The sequence below is a fragment of the Malaclemys terrapin genome, chromosome 1 (genome assembly GCF_027887155.1).
Source record: "Malaclemys terrapin pileata isolate rMalTer1 chromosome 1, rMalTer1.hap1, whole genome shotgun sequence".
Lineage (NCBI taxonomy): Eukaryota > Metazoa > Chordata > Testudines > Emydidae > Malaclemys > Malaclemys terrapin.
The window spans coordinates 103,151,581-103,165,325 of NC_071505.1; the positions used below are offsets into that span (position 1 = coordinate 103,151,581).

Sequence of the window (13,745 nt, forward strand, 5' to 3'; positions counted from 1 at the left end):
AATGGAAAGCAGATTCTCTCCTGTAGTCTGACTTTTCTACATCGCAGTTCATCTCTGTCCAATTGTTTTGGACCAAAGCAGTGGGCATAATGGACACGTGAAATTCAGAGTTACTTTTCCTAAGCTACAGTCAGCATTATAATAGAGAATTTGATTATATACTTCCGGATTTTCCTAATTTAAATAGGAAAACCCAATAATCTCTGCTCTCTGAATTGTGCCCTTCCCTCAGATTTGTACTCAACTAAATTACACAGCTAAAGAGATAACTAGTTAAGACCATCACCTTTAAAGCCTCATACTTTGAGTATCTCATCTCAGAAAGAAGAAAAAAGCCCAGATGCTTAATCTAAACTAGATATCATTACTTCATAGCTGATAAATTTGCAGAAGTTGTCAGCACTAACTAGGGAAAGCTCAAATTGGGCATAACCCCATTAAATCTCTCTTTTTCCACTATACAACTACCCCATGCCAAAATTTGACTGCAAGGTGATGCTTATGTTGGGTTTTTGTCAAAGTCTAGGTCTTCACTTTTTGCTGCTTATGTTTCAGACAAGTTTTTCTTAAGCTTCTAGATCATCAAAAATAGGACACCAGGTTTTCTGGAGGGAAAAAGGACAGAAGAAGACAATGTTACCTTTTGTGGCCTGGTTGCTGATAGGGGGTGGATTTGACGCCGGCCTCTTGGTTGGGTGAAGGGGTATAGACAAGGATGTCTCACCATATGGCCTATCAGGGCTGAGGCTGCCGTCACTCAACCGACACTCCCCTTGGATCAGGGTCGAGTCCCGCGTGCACTTGCCATGTTGGAAGCTCAAGCCATTGCTGTGTGTAAAATTTCTATTCTCCTGAACCTTATGACTAGCTTCTGATGCACCCTCCTTCTTAATATATTTCTGAGCTTTACTTGTATCCTGGAGCAGAAGGGGGGGGGGGGAAATCAATCACACATGAGGACTTATAATTTCTGAATGCAAACACCTTTTAATTCTTCTCATTGTACTGCTGGACAAATTAAATATTTCTGAATGAAGATACAGTTCTAACAGGAATAAAGCTGGTCTGTTTTAACATCCTGTCCTTTTCTCTACAGTATATGCCCGTTCAAAAACTCAAGTTATAACAACATGATATTTCTGTGTAACTTTTTTCACATGCAGTTATGAAAGTCACTAAAATTGTGGTAAACTGTTTAACTGTTGCTAATACAGATACAGGGAAGTAAGGAACACACAAAAATATATAACCCACTTTTTCCACTTTCATTATTTTGCAGGGACCAAAGTGTGAACACAATGTCCTTGATTTCACAGACAGTTCCTAACTATAAGGAACAATATCACAATCAGTGAATATTTAAATTGGCACTTTGTCTTGAATATTCAGTAGTTAAGACACAGACAGTTCTAAATTAGGAAGTATAAAACCATAAGCCTTACCATGTAATTACATATTCCTCTAGAATACTAAATTACCAAGCAATTAAAATATAGTTACTAAATAGTATCAGGATCCTGTAACTTGAGGTATTACTAACATTTCTAGTGAACACACGCTATAGAGGTAAAATGGACAGCATTTAAGATGCCAGGAAAAACTGGGAGGCTCAGAGGAATTGGTAACAGGATTTAGAGTCGTTCATCTTCTGGCCTCTGACTTGAATCCAGCCCAGATTAAGAACTCAAAGATGACACCAACTACTGACTGTCTGGTGGCCTATGTGAAATGAGTTGAGCTGCCTTAGTCCAGTTTCTAATGGGCAAGTGTCCACATCTCAAAAACCACCACACAATTGACAGCTTTGTATGGCAGTATGACTAGAGGGTAAAGAAAGAGGTGATGAAGTGTCCAAATAAAGTTTGACTGGGCAATATGGGAAAGCTAGAACTTACTCTGTCTGAAGTAAGACTTCATGTCTGTGGATCATCAATCTGGAACCTTTCGTGAACAATAAATTCACCTTTTTTCTTAAGATACCTAGTGTCTTTATAATAATTTTATAATATACTTAGGTTTCCTAAAACATCCAAAGAGGCAGAACAGCTCAGATAAAATATGATACAGATAGTCATCAATTACCAGCTCCAAAGTTATTTAGTTACCAGACGGGCAGTAGGGAGATACCTTCATCAAGTTTACTGGTTTTGTTTTTTGTTGACAGCTGCATACTCCTTGTTCTATAACAAGGGTTAAAATGTTGTCTTACCTGAGGGGTAACCCTGGAAGCTGCATTTAGCTGTCTTGCCCATATTGAAGTCCCCATGCTTCTTTCCTCTTCCCTCGTGTGCTTACCTAAAAAGAAATTTAGGAAGTTGAAACTCTGAAATTCTTAATTGTGACTGAAAAACTTGAAACCTACAATTGAGATGAAATAGAAAAAGTATTGTGAAAGATCTTAGACAAACTATTCTCATAATACAAGGGTCTGTTACCACAGATCTCACACATCAGAAATGTCAGATTTCTCACTTCCCCTCCATACCTATTTGGCACATCAAATTGCCCAAATTTCTGCTGACCCTCAATATGATAGTCTGAAAGTACTGATGTTGAGAACAGCTGCCCTCATTGCCATAGTACTGTCTAAGTACCATCAAAATATGCCTGGTGGATGCTTCCTTAATATCTGTTTCTTGACTTTTCTGCATCCTTGTAAGACAGTCCACAAAAGGTGCAAGCCTTCTGCAACTCACATTCACCACTGGGTTTTTTTGTTTGTTTGTTTTTATTAAAGTGCTGGTATGCTTTGGCTGGATAGTCTCAGCTGGAGTACTGTGCCCAATTCTGGGTGCCACACTTCTGGAAAAATGGGGACAAACTGGAGAGAGAGTCCACAGGAGAGCAACAAAAATGATGAAGTTTAGAAAACTTGACTTATGAAGAAAGGTTAAAAACAGGGCGTTTTTATTCTTAAGAAAGACGACTATGGGGAACCTAGTAACCTTCAAACATGTTAAGGGCTGTTATAAAAAAAGACAGTGATCAACTGTTCTTCATGTCCACTGAAAGTAGAACAAGTAGTAACAGGCTTAATCTGCAGTAAGGGAGATTTAGGTTAAATATTAGGAAAAACTTTCTAACTATAAAAGAGTAGTTAAGCTCTGGAATAGGCTTCCAAGGGAGGTTGTGGAATTCCCATCACTGGAGATTTTTAAAAACAGGTTGGACAAACCCATCTCAGGGAAGGTGGCTTACTTTAATTTGCCCTGTCACAGCACAGGGTGCTGGACTTGACTTCTCAAGATCCCTTCCAGCCCTATATTTCTATGACTGCAAGACACAAAATAGACCCTACTCTACAATGTTACAATCTAAATGCCCATATGAAGGAAAATGAAAGCTGACAACAATGCTGATTTGTAAACCTCATACCCAAGAGCGTCCCAGGACAGCTATTCAGTAAGGTTTCGATGAGGGGATAGGGCTTAGCTGAGAAAACCAAAGGTGGGCTGGGAGCAGAATAGAAGAATTTAACCTACATCAGGCTGGAGAATCACAGCCTTCTTGGTCAGTACAGTTTTAAGGTAATTAAAGCCTTTTTCACTTAGATATTGTGTGTAACTTTGGTTAAATGGGAGATGGGTAGAAAAGGAGGAGACTGCTGGGTCAATTTCTGAGAGGACTAAAAACCTTAACTTTAATAAAAATAGGCTACCTAAGAAACTAATTAACAACTAAAGCACTGTTTAAGACATCTGGGATTATCTTCTCCAGAGCTATTCTTTGTCTGTCATCTCTGGCAGGTGGAAGGAGCAGAGGTAATTGGAGTACTATGCCTCCTTTTACAGACACACCCTAGAATGCTCATGAACAGGTAAGAGCCAAGCAAAGAGGGGTGCGTGAGATGGGCAATGCTAGTTAGGTTCCACCTTCTGAGCTGCACATGGCTGCTGTATCCCAAATGTGGGATTATGCAGAGGCCTCTCAAAGAAGAATCGGTGATTTGACTCTGAATTGGTGAATCATCATGGTAACAAGTCTTTGGCTGAGACTTCATTCCACTTGGTCTAATTCTTGTATCATAGGCAGGCAGTGCTGATCTCTCTTTTCCCTTTCACGTGACGAGTTTTCAAGAACAAATTTTCTCTTTTCCCATGACAGATGGTGGACTGCTTTTTAGATAAAGGGCAACTGAATTTCTTTCTTCCTTGGGAAATGATGCATGTTATTACAGTGGTGGCGTCTGTCATTCTCAGAATAAGTTTAAGACATCTCTTCCTAAAACTCTTACAGACCTAGTCAAAATGGCCTGAACTCTAGTCAGTTTTTTGACATCTCCTGAAAGTATAACCCCTGAACCATTTTACTAATGTAGGCTCCCAGAAGTCTGTCTATGGTAAGTAGTGTTTGGTTCTTCCTGAGTGATAAGCTGGTATTTTGGAACCATCTACTTTTTCCCAGACTGGCTGATGTCCAAAGAATGGACAGTGTAAAGGTCTGTAGCAGCTTTATGTTATCTTGTCCTGATAAGAATCAATACAAGATCCAAGCATCCCAAGGGATCTCACAAGGTGACAATTGTGACTTCTGGTTTCTGCTGAAACAGTCTAAGTATAGCCGTAATCTTTGACTGCTTCACCTACACAATAAATGATCTCTCTTTGTAACTATCTGGACACCTAGGTGAGTCATGATCTTGCTGGCTGCAGATGTTTTTTGTGGTTTATCAGGAAGTCATACTTGAAAGAACTGAATTGTAGTGTTATTGTTGTCTAAGTCCTGATAAACAATTTAAGAAAGAATGGTATGGATTCTCTTCTCTCAAAGAGCTGCTATTGGACCACTAAGACATCTGTGAAGATTATGGGACAGGTCAATAATCTTAACCATAAGAATTTGTATTGGAAATACAAATTGTTATGAGAAAAATGGAGGAATTTCATGTGGAGGTTTGGAATAGGCACGTTTCTTTTAGATCTATTGATGTTGAGAGAATTTGCTGATACTAGAGAGAATACAAGAAGTCTCCCTGTGTAATTTAAATTTTCTTGGTACCTTGGTCCAGTATCAGCACAGATTCCTCCCCACCTACATCCACGCACTCATGGCCACAAAAAGTATTGAGCGACAAAGAGTCCTGTGGCACCTTATAGCCTAACAGACGTATTGGAGCATTGGAGAGGCCACATCTAGTCACACTGTGCTTGTGTGTATGGAGATAAGCTTGGATAGAGTATTTTTCTCTGAACAGATCTTCTATTCCAACTCTGCAGGACTTTCTCCTTTTCCAAACTATTTTTGTAGGTATCTGAATATTGTGGACTACAAAATGATTTCCCCGCTCCTGTAATAGACTGTGATTTCTCCTTTTTCATTTCACCAAAAGGTAAAAGTTTCCTTTATCAACTGCTTTTCAGCTATAACATTTTCTAAGGTTTACCAAACTGATCTCCCTATGAGAATAAGGCTACAGCCATTAACTGTCTAGCCTTTACATCTGCATTCCAGGAACAAATCCATATGTGCTTTTTAGAGAGACAGTATTAGAAGCCATCAAGCAGACTGAGAATCTAAGGTTTATCTAGTGAGGCATATACCATGAAAGCAACAGTTAGAGAGATCTTATGAACTATTGCTTTCAGCTTTTTCCCCTGGAGGGAATTACAGCTTTCAGTTCGTCCATCCGTATCGGTTTAACTCCTGTAACGCCAAAAGGTGCTGAAGAAACTTTTGGGTTGACAGCTAAGGCCTCGTTAAAGTTAGGCTCCTAAATAGATTTGGCCTGGCTTACAGAAGTGTTGAGCACACTTATCTCACTGACTTCTGGAAAGTATGCCAGACTTGTTTAGGAACTTCACTATGGAACTAGGAACCTAATTTTAGGCACTTATTTTTGAAAATCTTACCCCTAGTGTAACATAGCGTGGCAATGATAGTTAATGTAAGTACCTACCACATTCTGTTTTATGACTCTGGGATGGCTGCCTGTCCTTATGCTTACTTCTGGGGTAACTTCTGTGTTCCTGATGAGAGGTTCTTTTATCTGTGCAGTCTGTGCTTTGTATATGACCTGGTAAACATGTGGTATAGTGCAATCCTGCCATAGAAAGCATGCCCTGAATAGCTTCTTCTTCTGTACTTGTCGAGGTAGGACATTCCCTAGAAAAACAGATCAGACAGTACATAAGGGAATTTTAATTTCACTGAAGGAAATAATTTTTATATTCATATTAAACAAAGGCTTACAAATATGTTTGTCTGGAAGTTCTTATCAATTTATAAACCAGACCTCCCACATCATTTATCTCACCCTTTACTTGGAGTTTCATTTTTAGATGGCTTCTGGGTAGTTTGACAGAGGTCCCTTATCATCTTAGATTCCTCCTTGAAATTTGATGTTACCTCCTGTTTCTCTTCATCACCTGAGCTTTCTGACTCCTCTGTAGAGGAATTATTTAGCTAGAACAAGAGCAAATAGTACATGAGATCATGATCATCAACTCTAAAGCTATAATTGCTATTCTAATCTAGACTTAAAGGTTCTCCATCTTCCAGTTAATTCGTTTCTCAGAAATAGCTAATAGTGCAAAGAATGCCATAACACTGAACACACATACAGGTCTAATATATCCAATTTTATCAAATTTGGTCAAAAAGGTTGAAAGTGTGTTTCAGAGATTTACAGCTAACACCTCCAAAAACCTACCTTGTCTTACAAAAACTCTACACTTTATCTTCAAAAATTAAAATCTGAAAATAGGCAATTAAAGAATACATCCAGTTTGCATGTCAGATGATCCATCATTCATTATTCATCTCAGCTGGCTTACAGTGCCCACCCAATCTTAATTATGCCCCTTTTTTGGTTCTGTAATGGAAATATACTCTGGATGTATGCTGTTGAATTTATATATTGCTTATTGAGTATAGAACAAAAAGATTACTAAAGCAATATAAATCTCAGATTTCTATATGTTAAGTACCCTAACAAACTGATGTGTTGATGAAGAATACCTTTATCAACAGAATAGAAATCAAGGCTGTGAAAAATCTGGGACTGGGTTGTCTTTTTTAAAGAAAAAAACTCAGTGGAGGTTACTGTGGGAGGGAATTTAAATTTTTTGAAATTCTGAAGTATTTACATTAACACTTTTTTTTGGTACTATAAAACTTTAGGCTCTAATTTCAAATCTGTGAAAAGGCAAATGATGAGATTTTAGATGCCACCTCTTTCTCAAAACATAACTGGGATTATAATTTAGGTCTCTGTTCCATGCCTTTCAGCAGCTTTTTATTATTAAATATATGTATTACTGTAGTGCCTCAGAACCCCAGCCGTGGACTAAGATCCCATTGTTCTAGGCATTGTACAAAGAACAAACACACAGTCCTTTCAATATCAGCTTCATTTACAAGAGAAGTCTGTTAATCTTTGCCTCCCAAAAAGTGACAGATCAGCGATTATGCTATAACAACTGAAAGGCCAACAACTAACTTTAACAAGAGGAAGTTACTTGCCTTATGCAGTAACGATGGCTCTTTGAGATGTCTCTCTGAGTGCTCCATTGTAGGTGTGCTTGTGTCCCTGCGCTGCTGATCAGAGAACTTTGATAGAAGTGTCCATTCAGCTCACACATGCTCTGTTCCCTCCTCGTGCCCTTCCCCCACCCGCACAAGGCTAACCAGTGCATGCTGGCAAACCCCACTCGGTTACTTCCCTCCCGCAGAGTCCTTAACAAGAACTCCAAAGTAGAGGGGAGACTGGCCACTAGCAAGTTTCGTACTCCGGGAAGCTGATCAATAAGTTTGCTGTTAAAGCTTGATAGTTTGCAACTCTAAATTGCAATGTGGCAGAGGAATAGGCCTTTCCCCCCACCCCAAAGAGGTCAAAGCGTTTCCAATCTCTATCATAAGAGGTGGATCTCACTTTGTATTGGTGACTCTGGGAGTTTACAGCATCCACACCAATTGAACTGGGGAAGGATGAGAAAAAACAACTCTGTATCCCGAGCCGGGATGTAGTGTTTTTTTTTTATTGGCCCATTTACATGACCGATGCCAGGCGTTTGCCAAATAGTCTTGGCTGGATCCAGAAGGGCCTTGTTGATTGGGAGGACTATTCTAGAGGAGGAGCAGGAGAGCAAGATACCCATCATAAGCTCCTGGATATCTTTTTGCCTCTTCTAGAGGTATCTGCAGTGTGTCTGCTACCCTTTTAGCCAAATCCTGAAATAGCCTGAAATCATCAGCTAAGGATGGTGGAGGGGCCATCCCTGCCTTGTCTAGGGAGGAATAGATGTTGGTCCTCAAATCTGCCCTCTGGTTCTTCTATGATCTCCTCCAGATGTTCGGTGGTTCTGAATGTCATGGTTGAGGGGGGAGAGTCTCAAGGGCTCACAGTGAGTTACATGCTGGATGCCTCGGAGATGTGAAGTCTATATGCTGCCCATGGATCCCAGTAGGGCCACTAGGGCAGTGTGATAGTGCCTGGTGGTGGTGCCCATGGCTGGCCATATCATGGTGGCTGAGGAACAGGAGCAGGAGAATACTGAGGAGCCCCAGGTTGATATCGGGCACCATAAGGAGAGCATAAGGAGTGGTCAGAGACAACCTCCTCCAGCTCAGTATCTGAGTCACCACTAGAAAGTAGAGGTGCATGACATGCCGTCAGTGAAGATTCCCATGTCTGGAGAAGACTCTGTACTGGAGCCCCAGCACCGATCAAGGGAGACTCTAGTATATCGGATACCGTGAGTTCTTGAGTGCCAGAACCCTTGTGGTGCTGACCAAACCAGTGCCAATGGCAATTGTTGGTGAGTTGGTCTGGAGGGAATAGGGGATTTTGGCCATGTCGAGTGCTCCGAGGCTAGGTGGCTCACTGTTGACAGTGCCGATGGTGCTGCTCGTACTGGCAGCATCTTCTTAGTGGTGGATGGTTTCTGTCTTTGTCCTTATCTACCGGACCGTTGGCTCAGTGCCTATGCCCATCAGGCCTTTAGACGCATCAACAGTACCTGTCGCTTCTGACCCTCGTGAGCTATGGGTACCGTGTTTGGACTGTCTCGGTGCCGACAGATATGGAGCATGACAGCAATCTTTTTTGGCTGGCTCGGGGCTCTCTTTTTACAAGTCTTACGTGAGGGGTCTGCGGCTGTTTTCTTTGACCCATAGTCCCTAAATATCCAGGGCTATGGGGAAGATTTGTGCCATCTGGGTGACTCCTGGCACGGGTCCAGCGGAGGCTGAAGAGCTGCCTCCATCAAGATAAGTTTTTGTCTCAGCTCCCTGTCCTTCCAAGACCTGGGCTTGACTTGCTGGCAGAGAACACACTTCTGAGAAATGTGTTCTTCCCTGAAGCAGTGGATACAGTGAGAATGTTTAGCTGCTAGAGGGATGGCTTCTTTACACAAGAGGCACTTATTGAAACCAAGTGAGCTGGGCATATCCTGCGCTGGAGGAAAAAGGGCCCTAGACAAAGGGGAACTAAAAGTCTTTTCTTTTGGGGGGAAGGAGGGAGGAGAGAAAATAAAGAAAATCTACAACTAAGAGAAAAAGGGGATTAACTAGCTATTGTAATGCTGAAGGAAAGAGAGAAAATGATCCTCAAACGGACCGCTAATGGCTCCGTCTCTAGCCAGCGGCGGTTGAGAAGAAACTGAGGGGGCTCTCCTGTGCGCGCTGGTTAGCCCTTTGGTGGGGCATGAGGAGGGGACGGTGCATGTGCAGGCCGAACGGACACTGCTATCTAAGTTTTCTGATCAACAACGCAGGGACACAAGCACACCTACAGTGGAGCACGCACTTCTTCTTTGAAGAAGAAAGCTGTTACATTCTTTGATGGCAACTGAAATACTTCACCCTGGATATAGCCCCCCTATAAACACAGATTTAAACAAGGGCTGTCAAGCGATTAAAAAAATTAATCGCGATTAATCGCACTGTTAAACAATAGAATACCATTTATTTAACTATTTTTGGATGTTTTCTACATTTTCAAATATATTGATTTCAATTACAACACAGAATACAAAGTGTACAGTGTTCATTTTATATTTATTTTTGAACACAAGTATTTGCACTAACAGTATTTTTCAATTCACCTAGTACAAGTACAGTAATGCAATCTCTATCATGAAAGTTGAACTTACAAATGTAGAATTATGTACAAAAAAAACTGCATTCAAAAATAAAATGTAAAATTTTAGAGCCTGCAAGTCCTCTCAGTCTTACTTCTTGTTCAGCCAATCGCTCAGACAAACAAGTTTGTTTACATTTGCAGGAGATAATGCTGCCCACTTCTTGTTTACAATGTCACCGGAAAGTGAGAACAGGCGTTTTCCTGGCACTGATGTAGCCAGCGTCGCAAGATATTCATGTGCCAGATGTGCTAAAGATTCATATGTCCCTTCATGCTTCAACCACCATTCCAGGGGACATGCCTCCATGCTGCTCACGAATTCTGCTTGATAACAATCCAAAGCAGTGCAGACTGATGCACGTTTCATTTTCATTATCTGAGTCAGTTGCCACCAGCAGAAGGTTGATTTTCTTTTTTGGTGGTTTGGTTGTTTCTGAATCAGAGTGTTGCTCTTTAAGACTTCTGAAAGTATGCTCCACACCTTGTCCCTCTCATATTTTGGAAGGCACTTCAGATTCTTGAACCTTGGGTTGAGTGTTGTAGCTATCAGGGGCGGCTCCAGGCACCAGCACACCAAGTGCGTGCCTGGGGCGGCAAGCCGCAGGGGGCGGCCTGCCGGTCGCTGTGAGGGCAGCAGTCAGGCTGCCTTCGGCGGCATGCCAGTGGGAGGTCTGTTGGTCCCATAGTTTCGGCGGCAATTCTGCAGCGGGTACGCCGAAGGCACGGGACTGGCGGACCTCCCGCGGGCATGCTGCCGAAGGCTGCCTCACTGCTATGCTTGGGGCGGCAAAATACATAGAGCCGCCCCGGTAGCTATCTTTAGAACTCTCACATTGGTACCTCCTTTGTGTTTTGTCAAATTCAGTGAAAGTGTTCTTAAAATGAACATGCGCTGGGTTATTATCCGAGACTACTATAACATGAAATATATGCAGAATGCAGATAAAACAGAGCTGGGGACATACAATTCTCCCCCAAGGAGTTCAGTCACAAATTTAATTAACACATTTTTTTAAATGAGTAATCAGCATGGAAGTACGTCCTCTGAAATGGTGGCCAAAGCATGAAGGGGCATACGAATGTTTAGCATATCTGGCACGTAAATATCTTGCAATGCCATGCAAATGTCTGTTGTCACTTTCTGGTGACACCATAAATAAGAAGAGGGCAGCATTAACTCCCATAAATGTAAACAAACTTGTTTGTTTTAGCGATTGGCTGAACAAGAAGTAGGACTGAGTAGACTTGTAGGCGCTGAAGTTTTATACTATTTTGTTTTTGAGTGCAGTTATGTAACCAAAAAAAAAAAGTCTACATTTGAAAGTTGCACTTTCACGACAAAGAGATTGCACTACAGTACTTGTATGAGATTAATTGAAAAATACTATTTCTTTTATTTTTACAGTGCAAATATTTGTAATAAAAATAATATACACTTTTATTTCAATTACCACACAGAATACAATATATATGAAAGTGAAGAAAAACATCCAAAATATTTAATAAATTTCAATTGGTATTCTATTGTTCAACAGTGCAATTCAAACTGCAATTACTCGTAATTAATTTTTTTTAGTTAATCGTGTGAGTTAACTGCGATTAATGGACAGCTCTAATTTAAACATGCCAAAAACACTATTATATGTTGTAAATGAAGAGAAAAGAAAAAAAATACAGGTGGAGCTAAAAGCATCATCATCAACATCAATGCAAAAATAATTCAATAATGGCTACATATATCTAAGGGGAAACCGCATTGCTACGTAATGCTACTGATTCTACAGCTGAAAAAATAACCAATAAAATACTGAGTTGAATTGCTGCAGATGCCATCCATGAAGGCAAACAGAAGCATGACAAGGTCTCTACCCCCTACTCAGACAATGAAAGTGAGATAAAGATGACAGAACTTCTGAAGGTCATAAGTATTCAGTACACAACTTAACCTTCATTGAAAAAGTAGTAACACTGAACAATCCAAAAGCATATTACTGAAATTCAAAAATTCTGTAATTCTAAATCGTTTCATGCTTGCCTGACTGCAAAAGGAGGACTGAGGCCGCAGCTTCCCAGTGACTCCTGGCAGAACTTTCACAATGACTGTCTTGCTATATCTGCATCTACTATTTACATATGTTTCGACTTGTGCTGAGCACAAGCAAGACTTATCAAAACAACATGTGTATTACAGAAGAGTCTCTACAGAGGAGCACTATGCTTACAAAAGCAATTGAGGGCATGAGAGTAGGTACTTTCCCCACCTGTTTTAAAAAAAAAGTGTATAGTCAAAACTCATATCCCCATTCTTGAGCTTTCGCTTTATCATCAAAGAAATCAAAGCAGCTAAACTTAAGCCTTTTCTGCAGGCTTAGCTTGTTCTGCACTTCCTTCCTCAGGACTGCTCAGAACATATTTCAGATCCTCCCTACAGTCACCTCCATCTCCTTTTTTAGGGTTACCATACGTCCGGTTTTTCCCGGACATGTCCGGCTTTTTGGCAATCAAACCCCCGTCCGGGGGAATTGCCAAAAAGCCGAACATGTCCGGGAAAATGCCGGCCGGGCACTTCCCCTCCCGTGGCTGCTCTGCTCCTCCCCTGACTCTTCGGCTCTGTTTAAGAGCCGAGCTGCCCGAGCGCTATGGGCTTCAGGCAGCCCCCTTGCCTCCGGACCCTGCGCCCCCGGCCGGGCACTTCCCCTCCCGGGCTCCGGCGGCGCACGGTCGGGAGGCATGGGGGCTGCCCGAAGCTGGTAGCGCTCAGGCAGCTCGGCTCTTAAACAGAGCCGAAGAGTCAGGGGAGGAGCAGAGCCTCCGGCCGCGGCGGCTCTGCTCCTCCCGACTCTTTGGCTCTGTTTAAGAGCCGAGCGCTACGGGCTTTGGGCAGCCCCCATGCCTCCGGACCCTGCGCCGCCGGAGCCCGGGAGGGGAAGTGCCCGGCCGGGGGCGCAGGGTCCAGAGGCATAGGGGCTGCCTGAAGCCCAAGCGCTACCGGCTTCACGGTTTGCCAGGCAGCCTCCAGACCCTGCGCCCCCGGCTGGGCACTTCCCCTCCCGGGCTCCAGTTGTGCTGGGGAAGCGCTGGCCAGGGGCCCAAGGTCTGGGGGCTGCCTGGCAAACCGTGAAGCCGGTAGCGGTCGGGCAGCCCTTTTCGCATAGCTGGGAGTGGGAGGGGGCAGGGAGGGGGCAGAGTTGGGGAGGGGCTGGGGATGGGAAATGGGCGGGGCCAGGGCCCCGTGGAGGGTCCTCTTTTTTTATTTGTTAAATATGGTAACCCTACCTTTTTACCAGGATGGGATAACAAGCCACCTGCCCCAAATCACACAATACTTTCCCTGCAAGATCAATATCTGGAATGGGATGTGAAAGAGGCTGTTACATACCTTCCTCACTAGAGCTCATGGCGTATACACTTTGGTTTCCCTATTATCCTACACAATCCCCTTTGTGGTCCAACTCTCAAAGATCCTCACTCAAGAAATCGTGACAGTGCCAGTGACACTCCAGTATTGGAGTGAGAGAGAGATTTAGGTACAGGAGCAAATTTGCGATAGTTTTTAGTTTTAGATATTGGCCCAATTTGTGCATGAATGGGTTTTTAAAATTGTTTTGTACATATACTCCGAGATTTAAATACATGAATATAAATAAATACTATTTTGATTTTC

The 13,745-nt window shown here is 42.3% G+C and overlaps 1 protein-coding gene across 1 annotated transcript in view; it reads right to left on the reverse strand.

The window, feature by feature from the left end:
- Positions 1 to 13,745, reverse strand: part of KDM7A (lysine demethylase 7A) — a 98,548-nt gene that overhangs the window by 5,063 nt on the left and 79,740 nt on the right. Inside the window, 4 exon segments of the mRNA XM_054033738.1 lie at positions 641 to 917; positions 2,210 to 2,295; positions 5,897 to 6,102; positions 6,254 to 6,402. Of these exon segments, the coding sequence (XP_053889713.1) occupies positions 641 to 917; positions 2,210 to 2,295; positions 5,897 to 6,102; positions 6,254 to 6,402 (718 nt within the window).